This window comes from Macrotis lagotis, chromosome 5, assembly GCF_037893015.1.
Source record: "Macrotis lagotis isolate mMagLag1 chromosome 5, bilby.v1.9.chrom.fasta, whole genome shotgun sequence".
Classification (NCBI taxonomy): domain Eukaryota; kingdom Metazoa; phylum Chordata; class Mammalia; order Peramelemorphia; family Peramelidae; genus Macrotis; species Macrotis lagotis.
The window spans coordinates 224,992,672-225,009,116 of record NC_133662.1 but is presented as its reverse complement, the minus strand read 5'-3'; the positions used below and the strand labels follow the sequence as shown (position 1 = coordinate 225,009,116).

Below are 16,445 nucleotides of genomic sequence, written 5' to 3'. Positions count from 1 at the left end.
CCTTTGGAATCTCATTTGGAGTTTTCTTGGCAGAGGTAGTAGACTGGTTTGCCATTTCTTTCTCCAGCTCATCTGATATATGAGGAAAGTGAGGCAAATAGGGTGAAGCAACTTGTCCGGAGTTACAGAGCTAGTAGGTGTCTGTGGCTAGATCTGACCTCTCCATAAGGATGCTAAAGTCCCTGGGACAAGAGGCTGCAGGTCACTGGTGTTACCTGCGTTCTTTTATCCTTTTAAGACAGGTAGACCAAAAGTAAACAGTCTTGTTGGGTTATCCCACAGCACTTAAAAAAAATACCACTTTGCCCTATAGGAAGAAAGAACCCATTCTGGGATTAGTCCATTACAGCTGCTTTGAAGGTGATTTCATTTTTCTTCAAATGACTGCCTCACGAGTGTGGGCTTCTTGCTCCTTACCTTCATCCCAAAGGACTGCATCCTGGTGGCCACCTCTCTCCCAATTCTCCCCAGACCCAGGATCCCCAGAGTCTTTCCATGAAGCTCGGTCCCCATGAACTACAGCAGAACAGATAAAAGGCATGGTCATCAAGTCGTCACCAATGTTCATATGGGAAGTGGGGGAAGAAATAGTGACTCCTCCAGTTACTCACCTTTTTTCGTTCCCATTTTCCATTCTTCATTGAAGCTGCTGCTTGGGGGATCTGCCTGGAAAGAGAGAACCAGAGGCAGTGGAAGTCATGATGCCCATCTTCCTAGAAAGGACATGGGGACTCTGGACCTGAACAATCACAGCCTTTCTCATCATCATTTTAACTCACAGAGATAGCAGAAGTTCAATCCTAGGAACCCATAGGGTGGCTAGGAATAGAGACAGAATCTCTGCCCTAGAAGCCTCTCCAGTGCTTCTTAGATATAGTTAGAAATGCTGAGGGAATTTCTGGGGAATATACTTAAGGAGGAGTCTAAAATTTAAACTTTAAGCTCTAGATGAGAGGCAAGTGTCTAGCAACTGGCTATATAGCTCATAGCATCACAAATTTAGAGCTGAAGGGGTCTTCAGAAACCATCTAGTCCAACCTTTCATTTTACAGATGAAGAGACTGAGGCAGCAGTTGATTAAATGGCTTGTCTAAACTTTAAAAGTAAGTTGAAGGAGGCAAATCTTGAACCTACAATGAGATATTAGCAAAATATTTTAAAAATTTCTCATTCTTGAGGCGTCTAGGTGGCACAGATAGAGCACTGGCTCTGGAGTCAGGAGTACCGTTCAAATCTGAACTCAGACACTTAATAATTACCTACCTGTGTGACCTTGGGCAAGTCACTTAACCCCATTGCCTTGTAAAAACCTAAAAAAATTCTCAATCTATTCTTGTAAAAATAAGGAGACATAGGAACTGGGTCATAGTAGATCAGGGGATTTGAAGCTAGTTGAATAGATACCCTATAAAGGAATCACTTAAAACTTCAAAAGTACCTCCAAAGGGGACCTCCAGTAGAATATCTCAGGAGTTTTTGCTTGGCTGTGAGCTGTTTAACAATTTTTTTATTCAATTAATTTAGATAAAGCTGTTTAACATTGTTTTCAATTAATTTGGATACTGATATAGAATATCAAAGCTTCTCTTGGCTGATTTGTTCAATGCCACTGAACTATTAGCATTGGATTAATGGGTGGATAAACTTACCTGGCCAGGCTCATGATCATCCCACAGGTAAGCTCAGCAGCACTGAGGCTGTTCCCATTAGGAGTGCTGAAGACCAAAGCAAAGAAAAACTCATTAGTGGAACTAGTGAACTAAAGCAGATGTTCCCATTCAAAGCAGAATGTTAAATAATTTCAGTCAAATTTCAATATTAATGTCTCATCATGGGTTCTCTTTCCTGACCTATTTCTCTTCAATTCTCATAATATTCTCTTTGTCAGATCCTTGGTCTCAGGACTTTCTTCTTTATGTATTACATCCTTCCTCTGACAATAATAGTCACTGCTGGGAGCAGCTAGGTGGCACACAGTGGATAAACCACCAGCCCTAGAGTCAGGAGGACCTGAGTTCAAATGTGACCTCAGACATTTAATAATTGCCTAGCTGTGTGACTTTGGGGAGTCACTTAATCTCATTGTCTTAAATAAACAAAATTTTTTAAAAATGAATTATCACTGTTTTATATAATGGAAAATGAAGTCTTAGAGGAAAAATTTTACTTAAAAATTGTTTGTAGGGAAGAGTTGTTTTGAGATAGGGTTTGGAGAAAGCTAAGGGGGGAAGGGAAAACATCATTTCTTTTAGGTCTTAGAAGTTACAAGGAAATTAAAATGTTGCACCCAAGTTTATCCAAGAAAATGGTGGCACTAATGTGCAATCCTTCTTACTCCCAACTCTCTTGTCTTACTGATAACAATTAACTTCTAGACTCATAAAATGTAGAACATTCTGTCTGTCTTTCTATCTATCTATCTTTCCATCTATCTATCAATCGATTGATCGATATCTATATAAGATATCTAGATCTAGAGATGTAGCTATATATCTATAGGGAGACTTATAGCTTTATCTATAGATAATATATATATTATATATTAAATTTATAGGGTTGGGGCAGTGGTTCTGGATAGATGCTGCTTATACCTGAGTCCTACTATATCTGCCTGCATGAATCCAGGACAAATGTCTCAGAAAATGCAAAGAAGGTCTTAGAAGATACATCAAGGATGCCGTGGTCCTTAGATTATTTATGACTCATATTTAACTCTGAAAAACCCTCAGTGTCCATTGTGTCCAAGAACATTGAGAGCTCAGATCATGATAGAGTAAATAAGACTTCCTCCGGGACAGGGAAACTCATATAAACAAAAACACAAATAAAGACAAACAAGCAAAGTGAATAAGAAACATCAAATCCCATAGAGACATATTTTATCCATTTCTTCAAGGGCTCTGCAAAAGCAATATAATGAAATCATTTTTAAACAGTACTCTTCAAATATATTGATTGTAGATATCTCTAGTCTGGGCAAAGAGGACTATTGGCAGGAATCTCTGCCTTCTTGATTGCAGTAATTGGGTAATAGTGATTATTCTTATTGCTCTTTATTTACATCTGACATGGAATTGTCCAAGTCAACTCTGCACTGTGAATTTAGACTGAAAGGGTGATCTCAAGGAAAATAGCAGCCCAATAAGAACAGAGGAGAGCCTAAGAACATCTTTAGTTGGTGAATAGAATGAAAATGGTGGATTCTGGCATCTCTCTTTCAGCAAGTGGCAACAATGGATGTCATTATGTAACATCTGTTTCCAGTTTTCTGGACCATTTCTGAAAGATACCCATTTTGTCTCTACCTTGTGGAGAGGAGGCAAAACTTCTGTACAGACTTTCTGGGGAACATAGGTAGCTCAATGGATAGATGATATGAGGAAGATCTAAGTTCAAATCCTTTCCTAGATACTTAATTACCTAGCATTTCCCTTGGCAAATCACTTAACTATCTTCAACCTCAATTTCCTCCTTTTTAAAAGGGAATGATAGCATCTATTTCATACAGTGATTGTGAGATTCAGATGAAATCACATAGGTAAAGTTCTTTGCAAACCTTAAAGTCATATAAAAATGCTAACTAGTATTATATTTCACATACACCATCTTTCTTCATGGTCAAACCATTTGGAAATGGAAAGTTAGAGTAGATGGCTTTCTGAATTTGTTCTATCCTCGACCAACGATAATTAGCATTTTCCCTTGTTTGCCAGTTGACAACTTTTTTCCATCAAACGCTTTCATTACTATTGTTTATTCAAATTTATACAGGGTTTGGAGAATTACAAAATGATTTTCTTATAATGGTCCAGAGTCTGAAGTGATCCTGAGATCACTCTTCCCTAGCCCACAGTCCCTCATGGCCCATACTCACTTCATGACGAGGACACCTTTTCTTGTGGCAGCCTCCAAGTCCACATTGTCCACCCCAGTGCCAGCCCTGCCCACCACCTGGAGCTTCTCAGCAGCATTGATGACATCAGCGGTCACTTTGGTCCCTGAGCGGACAATCAGCCCCTCACAGTCCTGGAACATAAGAAAGAAATATATTTGAAATCCAAGCTCTGATGTTCTCAAGTCCTAGACAGATCACATTTTATATAAGAAAAAGCACATAGTGTTTGAAATTTAATTCACATAATATCAACCAACCAACACGTATTTCCTACTCTATGGATGAGGTCCTGGCTTATTCACCCAGGATGCAAAAATAAATGGCACAGTTTTTATTCCCAAGGAACTTTCAGTTGATAAGGAGAATTATTGTAAGATCTGTAATATAAAATGTGATTAATGCATAGGAGAGACTTAAGTGGCAAGAAACTTGGGGAAAGAGAAATACAAATACATAGTATTGACACAACCAGTAAAGTTTACCCTCATTATCTCATTTGATCCTTACCACAAAGCCTGGGCTGTTATTGTCCCCATTGTACAGATGAGGAAACTGAGGTAGGCAGCATGTTAAGTGACCTGCTCAGGGTCACACAGCTAGCAGAATTTAATCTCAGGTCCTTCTGACTCAAGTCTAACACTATCCACTAGACTGCCCCAAGAGAGTAGTCTCTTATGGGCTCTTCTTAGCTCTGGGAGGTCATTATAGAGGAAACATTTGTGGATGAAGTGAGACTTGAATTGGGTCTTAGAAGAAAGCCAGTGGTTAGAACTCTGGGTCTGGATTCAGGGAGATCTGAGTTCAAATCCAATCTCAGATACTGTCACCCTGCACAAGTCATTTCACCTCTGTCTGCCTCGACTTCCTCATTTGTAAAATGGGGATAATAATAGTTGTTGTGAGGTTCAAATCATAATAATAGTTGTCGTGAGGTTTTGCAAATCTCAAATTGATATATAAAGTAATTTTAATCAGCAGAGATGTGGAAATTGCTCCAAATTGGGAGCACATTAGTTCTAGACAGAATTAGCTAATCAATCAATAAACATTTCTTAAATGCCTGTTATGTACCAGACAGAAGGGAAGGGCAGATGGAAGAACTCTCTAAAATCCCATGAGCGACAACCAGCTCAGCAAGTAGTGGGTAGCCTGAGGAAAGCCTCCGGAGTCCCCATTTTAGGTTTCTGATGCAATCTTGAATTATTTAATGCATAGCTTCCCAGAACAAGAATAATCTTGCCTAGACACATGATGAGAGGTTCCATTACTTGCAGGATGGGAAGCAAGTTGGCTTCTGGCTCCAGGTTCAGAGCCCATGTGATGCACCACAAAATAAAATGGGTTAGAATTCAGGGGATTTGGACTGAGGCAGGTGACTTCAGGTAACTTCCTTGTGTATCAGTTTTTTTTTCATCTGTGAAATGAAGGAGATGGACTAGCCCTCTCCCTCTTCAAGATGTCACATTCAATGTTTCTTTCCCTTTTTTTCCTGCGTTCAAGGATCTAGGCCATGAAGGCAGTGAAACTTAAGGGGTTAGTTTTGAATGGTGAGTGCTTCAACTATGGTTTTGCAATACTACCTTGGGTCCAACAAGCTGGGGCAAGCAACCTAAGAAAGAGCCAAGGTGGGGTCTAGCAGAATTGGAAGACTACAGAAAAGAGAAATAAAAAAATTTAACTCAACCAACAGCCACCACCAGAGAAATCCCAAAGCTCAAGTTAGTCCTCTTTCTACTGATGGCGTGGTAGTAAAGGAGTGCAGTTGGAGCACTGGCACCTTGGGTTAGTCAGAAAGAGGGTCCTTCTCATTGTGAGCTCACCTACGCCTCCTTAGATCTTAATGGTTCTTAATCCCTTACTCAATAGTTGACAGATAAATTTTACAAAGGAGAAAAAAGGGGATTCAGAGAATGGGCTTGCTTTTCCATCTTGGAACGAAGAAAAGTTCCCCTACATTAAACTTTGCCTTGGGAGAATTGGATCTGAAGCAAAATTTGGCAAATGACAATCCAAGGGCTTAGCTAAGAATGGCATTTTTTTTGGTTTTGCTTTTTTTTCTCTCTCTCACATTTTTAAATACCACTGTGCACTGGATTGTCTGGGCTGTGTGGATTGCTGACCTTTCATAAAGAATTGCAAACTTTACTTAGAGACTATCTAGCTCTTCCTCTTCTTTATATTTTTTTTAGGTTTTTTTTTTTTTGCAAGGCAAACGGAGTTAAGTGGCTTGCCCAAGGCCACACAGTTAGGTCATTATTAAGTGTCTGAGACTGGATTTGAACCCAGGTACTCCTGACTCCAGGGCTGGTCCTTTATCGACTATGACTGAGCCACCTAGCTGCCTCCCCCCCTTCCTCTTCTTCCAAACCCCATTTCTATCTATGCTTCTATTCATTCTAAGACTGGCCTAACAGTCACCAGTATCTAAGAGAGTGATAAATCTCAGAGTCATTACTAATATCTCAGGAGCACTGAGTGGTTTCTCTAGACTGGTGGCCCATTTCTGAAATAGGAAAACAAGCCATCTGTAGCCATTCAATAGCTGAGATATTAAATATATAAGTAATAAATAAAGAAAAAACAAAATAAAAATAAAGATTAAAAAAAGGAATAAATAAAACTGAGAATCCCACTCCCAGGAAGCTGGGAGAGCCGGGGGCAGTTGTTGAGTGATTTGCAAGAAGCCCCTGATATTTGTATTTCTACAAAGCTAAGGGACTTCTCTTATAGGTAATGTGCAGGAGCCCCACATTCCTAGAAGAAAATAGATTATGAGGATGAGCAAAGGCTTTAGCTCTAGACTTCTTCTGGCCCTCTTTTTGTTAAACAATTAGAGCAATTAACAGTTTCTTGACTTGTCTTAATGATCATTTATTTCATCCTCCAAAAGGTAGAGGAAATAATGAAGGGGAAATTGGAGATATGTGATGGGATGGAAATGATGGGAACTTCAGAGGGAAGTGATTAGTGGGTTTGTGGTGGAGGGAGAGAGAGAAAGTGAGGAGGGGGAGAAGAGAGAGACAGAGGAAGAAGGATAGAGAGAGGAAGGGAAGGAGAGAGAGACAAAGAGAGAGCAGAACTCTGGAGTCTGATATGTACCCAAGATTTGGAGAGAGAGGTTTCAAAAGGTAAATAGGATCTCCCAGTGTAAAATTCTACAGGTAAAGAAAAACTGAAAGAGACAGGAAGTTCTCAAAAACAACTTTCTGAGACTTGAGCAGAATAATTTCCATGATGAGAAAGGACAATTATCTAGATAGATCAATAGGGATGCTTAGGGAACTCATCAATATTTTAGATTTTAAGAAGCTATGTCCAGAATACAGATCCAGAGCAAGTTACAAAAGCATGGTACAATTCTATAAAACTTAGAATGAGTTAAAGGGTTTTCAAATTTTTTATTTTAATTTTTATTTGGAAAAAGAGGAAAATGAAAGAAGGGTTAGGATCATTGCTTTGAATAGATGAGATGGTAATTTGTGAGAGTTTCTCAATTTATATTCTGCTCATTTTCTCTGCCAAGAAGAAAGAGCACTGGGCTGGAAAGGTCAGAACAAATATGGCTAAAGGAGAATTGATCGGCACAATAAAGAACAGAAATAGAAGAAAGCCCCATTTTGGTGAGTTCATGTGGACTGGTTTGTTTTCAGCTTCTGAAAAGACTTGGATGTCACCACTGAGACCCCTTATTTGAAAGATTTAGGAAGCTGGGAGAGGCCCCAAAGGAGAGAGAAAAATTCCATCCTTATTTTGATCTCCAAGAAAATTTTAGATGATCTTGATGAAAAAAAAGGGGGGGATGGTGGTTGGTTAATACTTAGAGAAAGAAACAGTGGTTACAAAAAACAAACAAGGTTTCCTGACAAACAGGTCAGGCCCAGCTAATTTCCTTTTCTGAAGGAAAGCAGAGATGTGATGCAACTGAAAGTAGGAAGCTCTAAGTTCAAATCCACCACAGCCTAGATGTGTGACTCTGGGCAAGTCACCTACCCTCAGTTTCCCATGGATAAAAGATAGAAACTAAAAGTACCCTCCTCCTAGAGAGGTTGTGAGTATCAATTAAGATAATCTGTGGCTGCCTCATAGGAGACATCTAATAAATGACCATTTTCTTCCTTTATTTTTGATAGACTACTAAATTAGTATGTCAATGGAATGTCATACTAGGAGTTTAGCTGCTTTTTTAGTCAAGTATTTAATAAAGTTTCTCATTTTATATAAATACACATATTATATAAATTATATAAAAAAATTATTCAATGTATATACACACTGAATAATTTATACACATTATATGCACATATGTGTATGAGTGTGTGTGTGTGTGTGTGTATGGGTGTGTATACAAACAAAAAGATGTGAGTTGGCCAGAAAGCAATTAGAGAGTTGCAGAACTATAGCCGGATGGTCAGACTTCAGTGACTTGGAGGAAGATATCAGATGGCAGGCTTTCCAGATTTGCCAATGACACTGAGTTGAGTGTACTGGATGAAAGAGGAAGGACCTTCCCTCCAACATATATATATATATATATATATATATGTGTGTGTGTGTGTGTGTGTGTGTGTGTGTGTATATATAAATATATATATATACAGACAAGCTAGAGATATATATGTTTATATGTGCATCATAATTCACATATGCACATATATGTGTGTATCACATCTACATATATGTGTTGCTAGGCATATGGCTATGATGCCCCTCATTAAATCCAGTTCATTTGCATGTCATGGCATCACTGTCCTCCTTGAGAACGAAGGACAAATATCACCACCACCACAACCACCACCACCACATATATATGTGTATTTTACATGCCTATGTGTGTATATGTTTGCTATGATCCAAAGTTCTAGCATATATATTATATATGTATGGATCTGTATATCTAGAGAACACCAAACAGACAAAAATGATTAAATGTATGAAGGATATGATATTACATTTGGGATTGTAAAAAAATCAGCTTCACAAACACAATGTGGAAAGAGTGCTGAGTATGCTCTCCCCTACTTCAAAACTGGAGTCAGCAATTTATTTGCAATGTAGCCTTGGACAAATTGCTCCATTTCCCCTGAATTATGGGTCCTCATCTCTCAAGTGAGGGGGGGGAGTTTCATGGTCCCCCTTGGCCCTAAATCCAGGATTTGATGGTTGTCAACATCCTGATGTGATGACCAAGGAAGCTATTGCAATAGCAGGCTGCCTCAGGAGAAGCGTAGGGTCCAGATTAGGGATATGTCTGATATCACGGATGTACTCTGCCCTCATCAGCCCACACTGGGAGTACAGTGTTCACTTCTAGTGGATGCATTCAGAAAGGACACTGATAAAATTGGTCAATAATTGGAGGAGGGTGGGTAACTGGCTTAGGGAAATGCCTGAGTTTTGTGTTATATGAATATTGATTCAAGGAAATGGGGTTGTTTAAGAGGGGAAAGATTGAGGAAGGGGCTGTGAGAGATGTCTTCAAGCATTTGAAAGACTATCATATAAGTTTTATAGAGTTAATCTTCCTAGTTCAGAGGGATAAGAGATGGAATTTACAGGGAGGCTTTTTTTTTTTTTTTTGTAAGGGAGGTAAAATTAAGCTTGATGTTGGAGAAAAAAATTCCTAGAATTATTCAAATGTGGAATAGGGTACATTAGGAGGGAGTGGGTAGGCTTTGTCCTCCCTGAAGGCATTCCACCAATGGCCACCTGAGAGAGATGATACAGTAGGAATTTGTTTTCAGGAACGGGTTGCTCACGAAGGACCCTCCCAACAGCATGATCCTCTATGTTAATCAGCAGGTAAGTGACCATCAGTCCTGGGAGAGAAGGGTGATGTTGCAAAGGTTAATAAGTTAATGGTTGCAAAGTGCTCTGTGATGCTCTGAAGCCTCCTCTGAAGTGTCCCAACAGGGCTGAGAGCAAAGTCCGCTCCTCACACCCTCTTAAGAGGCTCAACAAGCCCAGGCCCCAATTTGCAGACTTTAATCAGGGGATTGACCATCTTTACAGCTACTTACATTTGAACATAATGGGGAAATGGGATATTTAACTGAAAGGACAAGACTCTACTGGGATCCTGGGACCCTGGCTTTTGCAATGCCTTCTGACCCAGTCCTAACTGCCACCTTATGTCCCATGACTCCCCCAGGACACTCTCCAGCACAGACTGTTCTGCAAGTACTGTGATCAGCACAATTTGTCCTCTAGGCTTTCTTTGTTTTCATGCTCCTAATAGTTGGAATTTATCTAGCCTTTTACAAAGGATTTGCAAATCTCTTTACCCATTTAAAGGAATGCTATTATTCTAATTTTACTGTGGAAGAAACTGAGGCAGACCAGAAGTTAAATGACTCACCCAGGGTCATACAGCCAAGGAGTGTCTGAGACTGGGTTTGACTCTAAGCCTGTAGCTGCTTCTCTAGAATGTTCGCCCTACTCCTCTCCATGGAGTCAGATCTGAGTCAATTTACATATGGGTGCAGGATTCTGACTTCCACAAAACCTTCTCTAACTATTCCACTCCACAGAAAACTCTTCCTATTTCTATCTACTGATTGCACTGTTCATATCGTTTACTGTTTTTTTTTTTGCTAGGCAATTGGGGTTAAGTGACTTGCCCAGGGTCACATAGCTTGTATCAAGTGTCTGAGGTTGAATTTGAACTCAGGTTCTCCTGATTCCAAGTCTGGTGGCTCCACCCACTGAACTACCTACCTAACCCCCCCCCCCCCCCTACTTCTTAAAGAATTTAGCATTTAGGTAAATGATATCTTGTGTAGAGATTAAGAACCAGGTCTTACATAGTCTAACTCCCTCATTTCTAGGCATATCCTAGAACACACTTTCTAGATATCAGTTCACAGCCCATGTTCCCTGTCCTGAATAATTAAGGGGGCAGAGGTGTATGGAGTGGGCTGAGCTGTGTCCTGAATAATTAAGGGGGCAGAGGTGTATGGAGTGGGCTGAGCTGTGTCCTGAATAATTAAGGGAGCAGAGGTGTATGGACTCGGCTGAGCTGTGTCCTTGGGGCATGTCTGGTGTGATCTGAAGGACCTGGAGATGAGGCACGAGGAGAACTTGGGAAGCCTAGAGATCCTTTGTTTAATACTTTGATTTTAAAATATTTTTTTCCGAATTACAAGCAATGGTCGTTCTCAACGATCATACTTTTTTTTGCAAGGTTTTGAGTTTTACATTTTCCTTTCTCTTCCCTTCCCCTCTACTCCTGACAGAAAGCAATCTAATCCAATAGGCTGTGTGTGTGGAGAAGAATCAGATCCGATTGGGAAGCATCAGAATTCATAAAAAGCAACTTTTAGCAGTGGAAGCTAATAAGCTTTGCTCTGCCTTTAAACTGCACAGCTCCTGCGCGCCGATGGCCTTTGCCATCCCAAGTCTGTAGAGTGTAGTCCCAGAAGTCTGGAGACTTTGGGGAAAGACCGGAAGGGGTGAGAAGTTCAAGGGCTTGTCAAAAGGGCTGAATGGTGGGGGAGGGGGCCAGGGAGGGCAGGGGGTGGAGGTGCCCGTGGGTGGGGTGGGTGACCCCCAAAAGCAATCAAATCATTTTTCTCTTCTCTCTCTCTCCAACAATCAGACTTCCGAGAACGCTGAGTTTGGCCAGGCTTGTTTTGGGGAGGTGTCTGGGGGTGCCCTGGCACCTCGGGGAGGGGGCCCGTCCCTCTCCCGGGCGGGCCTCAGTTTCCCCCTCTGTAGGACGCGGGCGGTGGGCTCGGAGGCCCCTCCCGGCCCCGACCGCCCGAGGCCGGGCTCAGGCCCCCGCGCTTCTGCGGAGCGAGGCCGCGTGGCACCCCCCGCCCCCCGGGCCGGGCAGCGAAAGCGCGCCTCAGTCTTGCATCAGACGGAGGCGGCCCCTCCCCCGCGGCCTCGGCACCCCGAGTCAGGACCCCGCTGCGCCCCCAGGTCCAGCGGACGCGCCCCCAGTCCCGCACGGAGCGCTCCCGCCCGTGCGGGCCCCCGCGCCCCCAGCGCCGCCCTCAGTGCCAGCTCGCGCCCCCTCCCCGGGTCCACCCCTGCACCCCCAGTCCTCCGGGGGCCCCCAGCCCCACTCCTGCACCCCCAGTCCTCGGGGAGGCACCACGCGGCGCCCCCAGCCCAGGCTCTGGCCGCATCCCCAGCGCCCTGCCCTGCCCGCCCCGGAACACCTGCGGGTGGAGCCCGCGGCGGCGGCGGGAAGTTTGGGGCTCCCGGGGGGGGCGCTCACCCACCCGCAGCTCCGCCAGCAGCTCCTCGCGGCCCAGGTTCGGCCTCTCCACCACCTGCAGCCCCCCGGCCTCCAGGATCTGGCGGCAGCAGGGGTCCAGGCTGTCGCTGATGAGGACCTTGCGGAGACTGGCGAAGGCCATGGTGGACTGGCGGGTCGGCGCGGGGCAGCGGGGCTCGGGCTCCGCGGCAGACTGGCCTCGGGGGCCGCGGCCTCGCGCCTCCTCGCCTCGGCTCGCGGCCGTGATTGGGCAGACAGGCTCTCGATCTGCATGACCCCGCCCACTCGGGGCACGCCCCGTCTCCCCGCCCACTCCACCCGCGGAGCCGCGCACCCACAGAAGGGGCAGCCACCTGCGGAGGAGCCCACCCTCAGCGGGACAGGACGGCGCCTGCACTGCTTCCCTCCCACTGCTTCCCTCCATCCTCTGGCCACGGTGCCCGGCTCTCTGTTAGCCTCCGACGAAGAGGCCGAAGTCCAGCTCCCTGGGTAGCCAACGGAGCACGCAGGATGCCCTGAGGAAGGGTCATAGGACTTGGAGACTGAGGGAGACTCAAGAGGAAGGGCAGCTTCCTCATTTTGCACGAGGAAACTGAAAACACAAGAGCTTTGCCCCATATTCGCGTCTGAACCCACATCTGCCCTTTTCAGGCCGGGTACCCTCTGCCATGTATCCTGAGACTTGCTACTTAGAGACCAAAGGAGAGATACAAACCAGACAGGCAGACCGTTAGATGCTCGGGGTGACCATTTACCTCTTGAAAATAGGGAAAGATAAGGGAAGAAGGGCTTGATAAAAGGGAAGGCAAAGGTATAAGTGAAAATAGTTATTTTTTCCCTTATTTATTTAAGGCAATGGGGTTAAAGTGATATGCCCAAGGTCACTCAGCTAGGCAATTATGAAGCATCTGAGGTCAGATTTGAATTCAGGTCCTCTTGATTCCAGGCCGAGTGCTTTATCCACTACACCACCTAGCTGCCTCCCCCCCCCCCCCCCCCCCCCCCCCCCCGCCAAATGAAAATAAATTGAAAGTTATATTTTTAAAAGAAAAGTCAAAGGGAAAGGTAGTAAAATTTTGGTGAGGAAGAATGAATGAAAAGGAAAGAAAAAAGAAGCAGATAGAATGGATTAATAAACAGAATCCTACAATATGTTGTTTACAAGAAACACATTTGAAGCAGAGAGACACACACACAGGGTAAAAGGTAAAAGTTTGGAGCAAAATATATTATGCCTCAGCTGCGGTAGAGACCCTAATTTTAGACAAAGTAAAAGCAAAAATCAATCTCATTGACAGGGATAAGGAAGGAAACTATATCTTCTTAAAAAGGCACCATTTGTGATGAAGCTATACCATTACTTAAACACATATGTACCTAGTGGTATAGCATCCAGATTCCTAGAGGAAAAGCTGAGTGAATTACAAGGAGACATGGCCAGCAAAACTTTAATAATTAGAGGCTTCAATCTCCCTCTCTCAGAACTAGATAAATCTAACTACAAAATAAATGAGAAGGTAGTTAAGAAGGTGAATGAAATCTTAGACAATTTAGAGATGATAGATCTCTGGAGAAAACTTAATGAGGATAGAAAAGAATATACCTTTTTCTCAGTAGCACATGGCATCTATACCAAAATTGACCATGTACTAGGGCACAAAAACCTTATAACCAAATGCAGAAAGGCAGAAATAAATACACACTTCTTAGACCATGATGCTTTAAAAATTATATGTAATAAAGGGTCATGGAAAGATAAACCAAGAACTAATTGGAAATTAACTAATTATATCTTAAATCATGGGTGGATCAAACAGCAAATAATCAATAATTATATCCAAGAAAATGACAAGAAGGAGACATCATACAAAAATTTATGGGATGCATCCAAGGCAGTTTTGAGGGGAAACTTTATATCTCTAAATGCCTATATGAATAAAAAAAAAGAGAAAGAGGAGAACAATGAATTGGATATGTAGCTAAAAAAGCTAGAAAAGAACAAATTAAGCATCCCCATTAAATACCAAATTAGAATTTCTGAAAATCAGGGTAGAGATTAACAAAATTGAAAGCAAGAAAATAATGATCATTGATTTCATAAATAAAACTAAGAGTTAGTTTTATGGAAAAACCAATAAAGTAGACAAACCTTTGGTAAATCTAATTTAAAAAAGGAAAGAAGATAACCAAATTACCAGTATCAAAAATGAAAAGGGTGAACTAACCACCAATGAGAAGGAAATTAAAGAGATAATTCAGATCTGCTTTGCCGAACTGTATGCCAATAAATTGGATAACCTCAGTGAAATGGATGAATATTTACAAAAATACAAACTGCCCAAATTAACAGAAAAGGAAATAAATTACTTAAATAACCCCATTTCAGAAAAAGAAATTGAAGAAACCATTGATAAACTCCCTAAAAAAGAGTCTCCAGGTCTAGATGGATTTACAAGTTAATTCTTTCAAACGTTTAAGAAACAATTAATTCCTATTCTACATAAACTATTTTAAAAATAGGAGAAGAATAGGGCAGCTAGGTGGCATAGTGGATAAAAGCACCAGCCCTGGAGTCAGGAGTTCCTGGGTTCAAATCCGGTCTCAGACACTTAATAATGACCTAGCTGTGTGGCCTTGGGCAAGCCACTTAACCCTGTTTGCCTTGTAAAAAAAACCCCTAAAAAACAAAAACAAAAAAAAAATAGAAGAATAGGAGAAGAAGCAATTCTGCCAAACTCCTTTTATGACACCAGCATGGTGCTAATGTCTAAACCAAAAGAGACAAAGAAAATTATAGACCAATTTCCCTAGTGAATATTGATTCAAAAATCTTAAATAAAATTTTAGCAAAGAGATTATAGCAAGTTATTACTGGGATAATACACCACAATCAGGTAGGATTTATACCAGGCAGTCAGGGATAGTTCAACATTAGGAAAACACTTAACATAATTAAACATATCAATAGTGAAACACACAGAAATCATATGATTATTTCAATAGATGCTGAAAAAGCCTTTGATAAAATGCAACATCCATTCCTATTAAAAACACTAGAAAGTTTAGGAATCAATGGAGTTTGCCTTAAAATAATAAATAGTATCTATGTAAAGCCATCAACAAATATTATATGTAACAGTAATAAACTCAGAGCATTTCCAATAAAATCAGGGGTGAAACAAAGATTCCCATTATCACCATTAGTATTCAATATAGTATTAGAAATGTTAACTGTAGCAATCAGAGAAAAAAAGGAGCTTGAAGGAATTAGAATTGGCAACCAAGAAGTAAAGCTTTCACTTTTTGCAGATGATATGATGGTATACCTTAGAGAACTCAAAAAAAAATCATCTACAAAAATCCTTGAAACAATTAACAAATTTTGTAAAGTAGCAAGGTATAAAATAAACTCTCATAAATCTTCAGCATTTTTATATATGAACAACAAAGGCCAAGAACAAGAGATAGAAAGAGAAATTCCATTTAAAATAACTGTAGACAACATTAAATCCTTGGGAATCCACCTCCCAAGACAAACCCAGAAACTGTATGAATACAATTGTAAAGTACTTCTCACCCAAATAAAATTAAATCTAAATAATTGGAAAAATGTCAAATGCTCATGGTTAGGTTGAGCCAATATAATAAAAATGACAATTCTACCCAAATTAAATTACTTGAGTGCCATACCAATCAAACTATCAAATAATTACTTTACCAAGCTAGAAAAAATAGTAACAAAATTCATCTGGAGCAACAAAGGGTCACAAATAGCAAGGGAATTGATGAAAAAAATAGAAAGAAAAGTGGCCTAGCTGTACGAGATCTAAAACTATACTATAAAGCAGCAGTCATCAAAACTGCTTGGTACTGGTTAAGAAATAGAGTAATGGGAGCGGCTAGGTGGCGTAGTGGATAAAGCACTGGCCTTGGAGTCAGGAGTACCTGGGTTCAAATTCGGTCTCAGACACTTAATAATTACCTAGCTGTGTGGCCTTGGGCAAACCACTTAATCCCATTTGCCTTGCAAAAAACAAAAAAAAAACCAAAAGCTAAAAAAAAAAAGAAATAGAGTAATGGACCAGCGAATTAGGATAGCTTCAAACAAAACTGCAGTAAATGACTACAGCCATGTACTAATTGACAAGCCCAGATGGCTCCGGGGGAGAAAGTGAAGCTGGTGACTTAGTACAGCATCCCCACACTCAAATCCAATTCATGTACTTGTCATGGCGTCACCTCCCTGATGTGGTAGTCTTCTTGGAAAATGAAGGACAAACATTATTATTATGTAGCATTGGGGGGGAAAAGGGTATATTCTTTTCTATT

General features: G+C 41.5%; 1 protein-coding gene across 1 annotated transcript in view; it reads right to left on the bottom strand.

Moving 5' to 3' along the window:
- Positions 1 to 12,312, bottom strand: part of PHGDH (phosphoglycerate dehydrogenase) — a 36,835-nt gene extending 24,523 nt beyond the window's left edge. Inside the window, exons 1-5 of the mRNA XM_074188574.1 lie at positions 12,121 to 12,312; positions 3,875 to 4,026; positions 1,650 to 1,715; positions 612 to 666; positions 418 to 516 (exon numbers count right to left, since the gene is read on the bottom strand). Coding sequence (XP_074044675.1) covers positions 418 to 516; positions 612 to 666; positions 1,650 to 1,715; positions 3,875 to 4,026; positions 12,121 to 12,258 — 510 coding nt within the window. The 5' untranslated portion in view covers positions 12,259 to 12,312. The remainder of the gene's footprint in view (positions 1 to 417; positions 517 to 611; positions 667 to 1,649; positions 1,716 to 3,874; positions 4,027 to 12,120) is intronic.
- Positions 12,313 to 16,445: the final 4,133 nt, after the last annotated feature.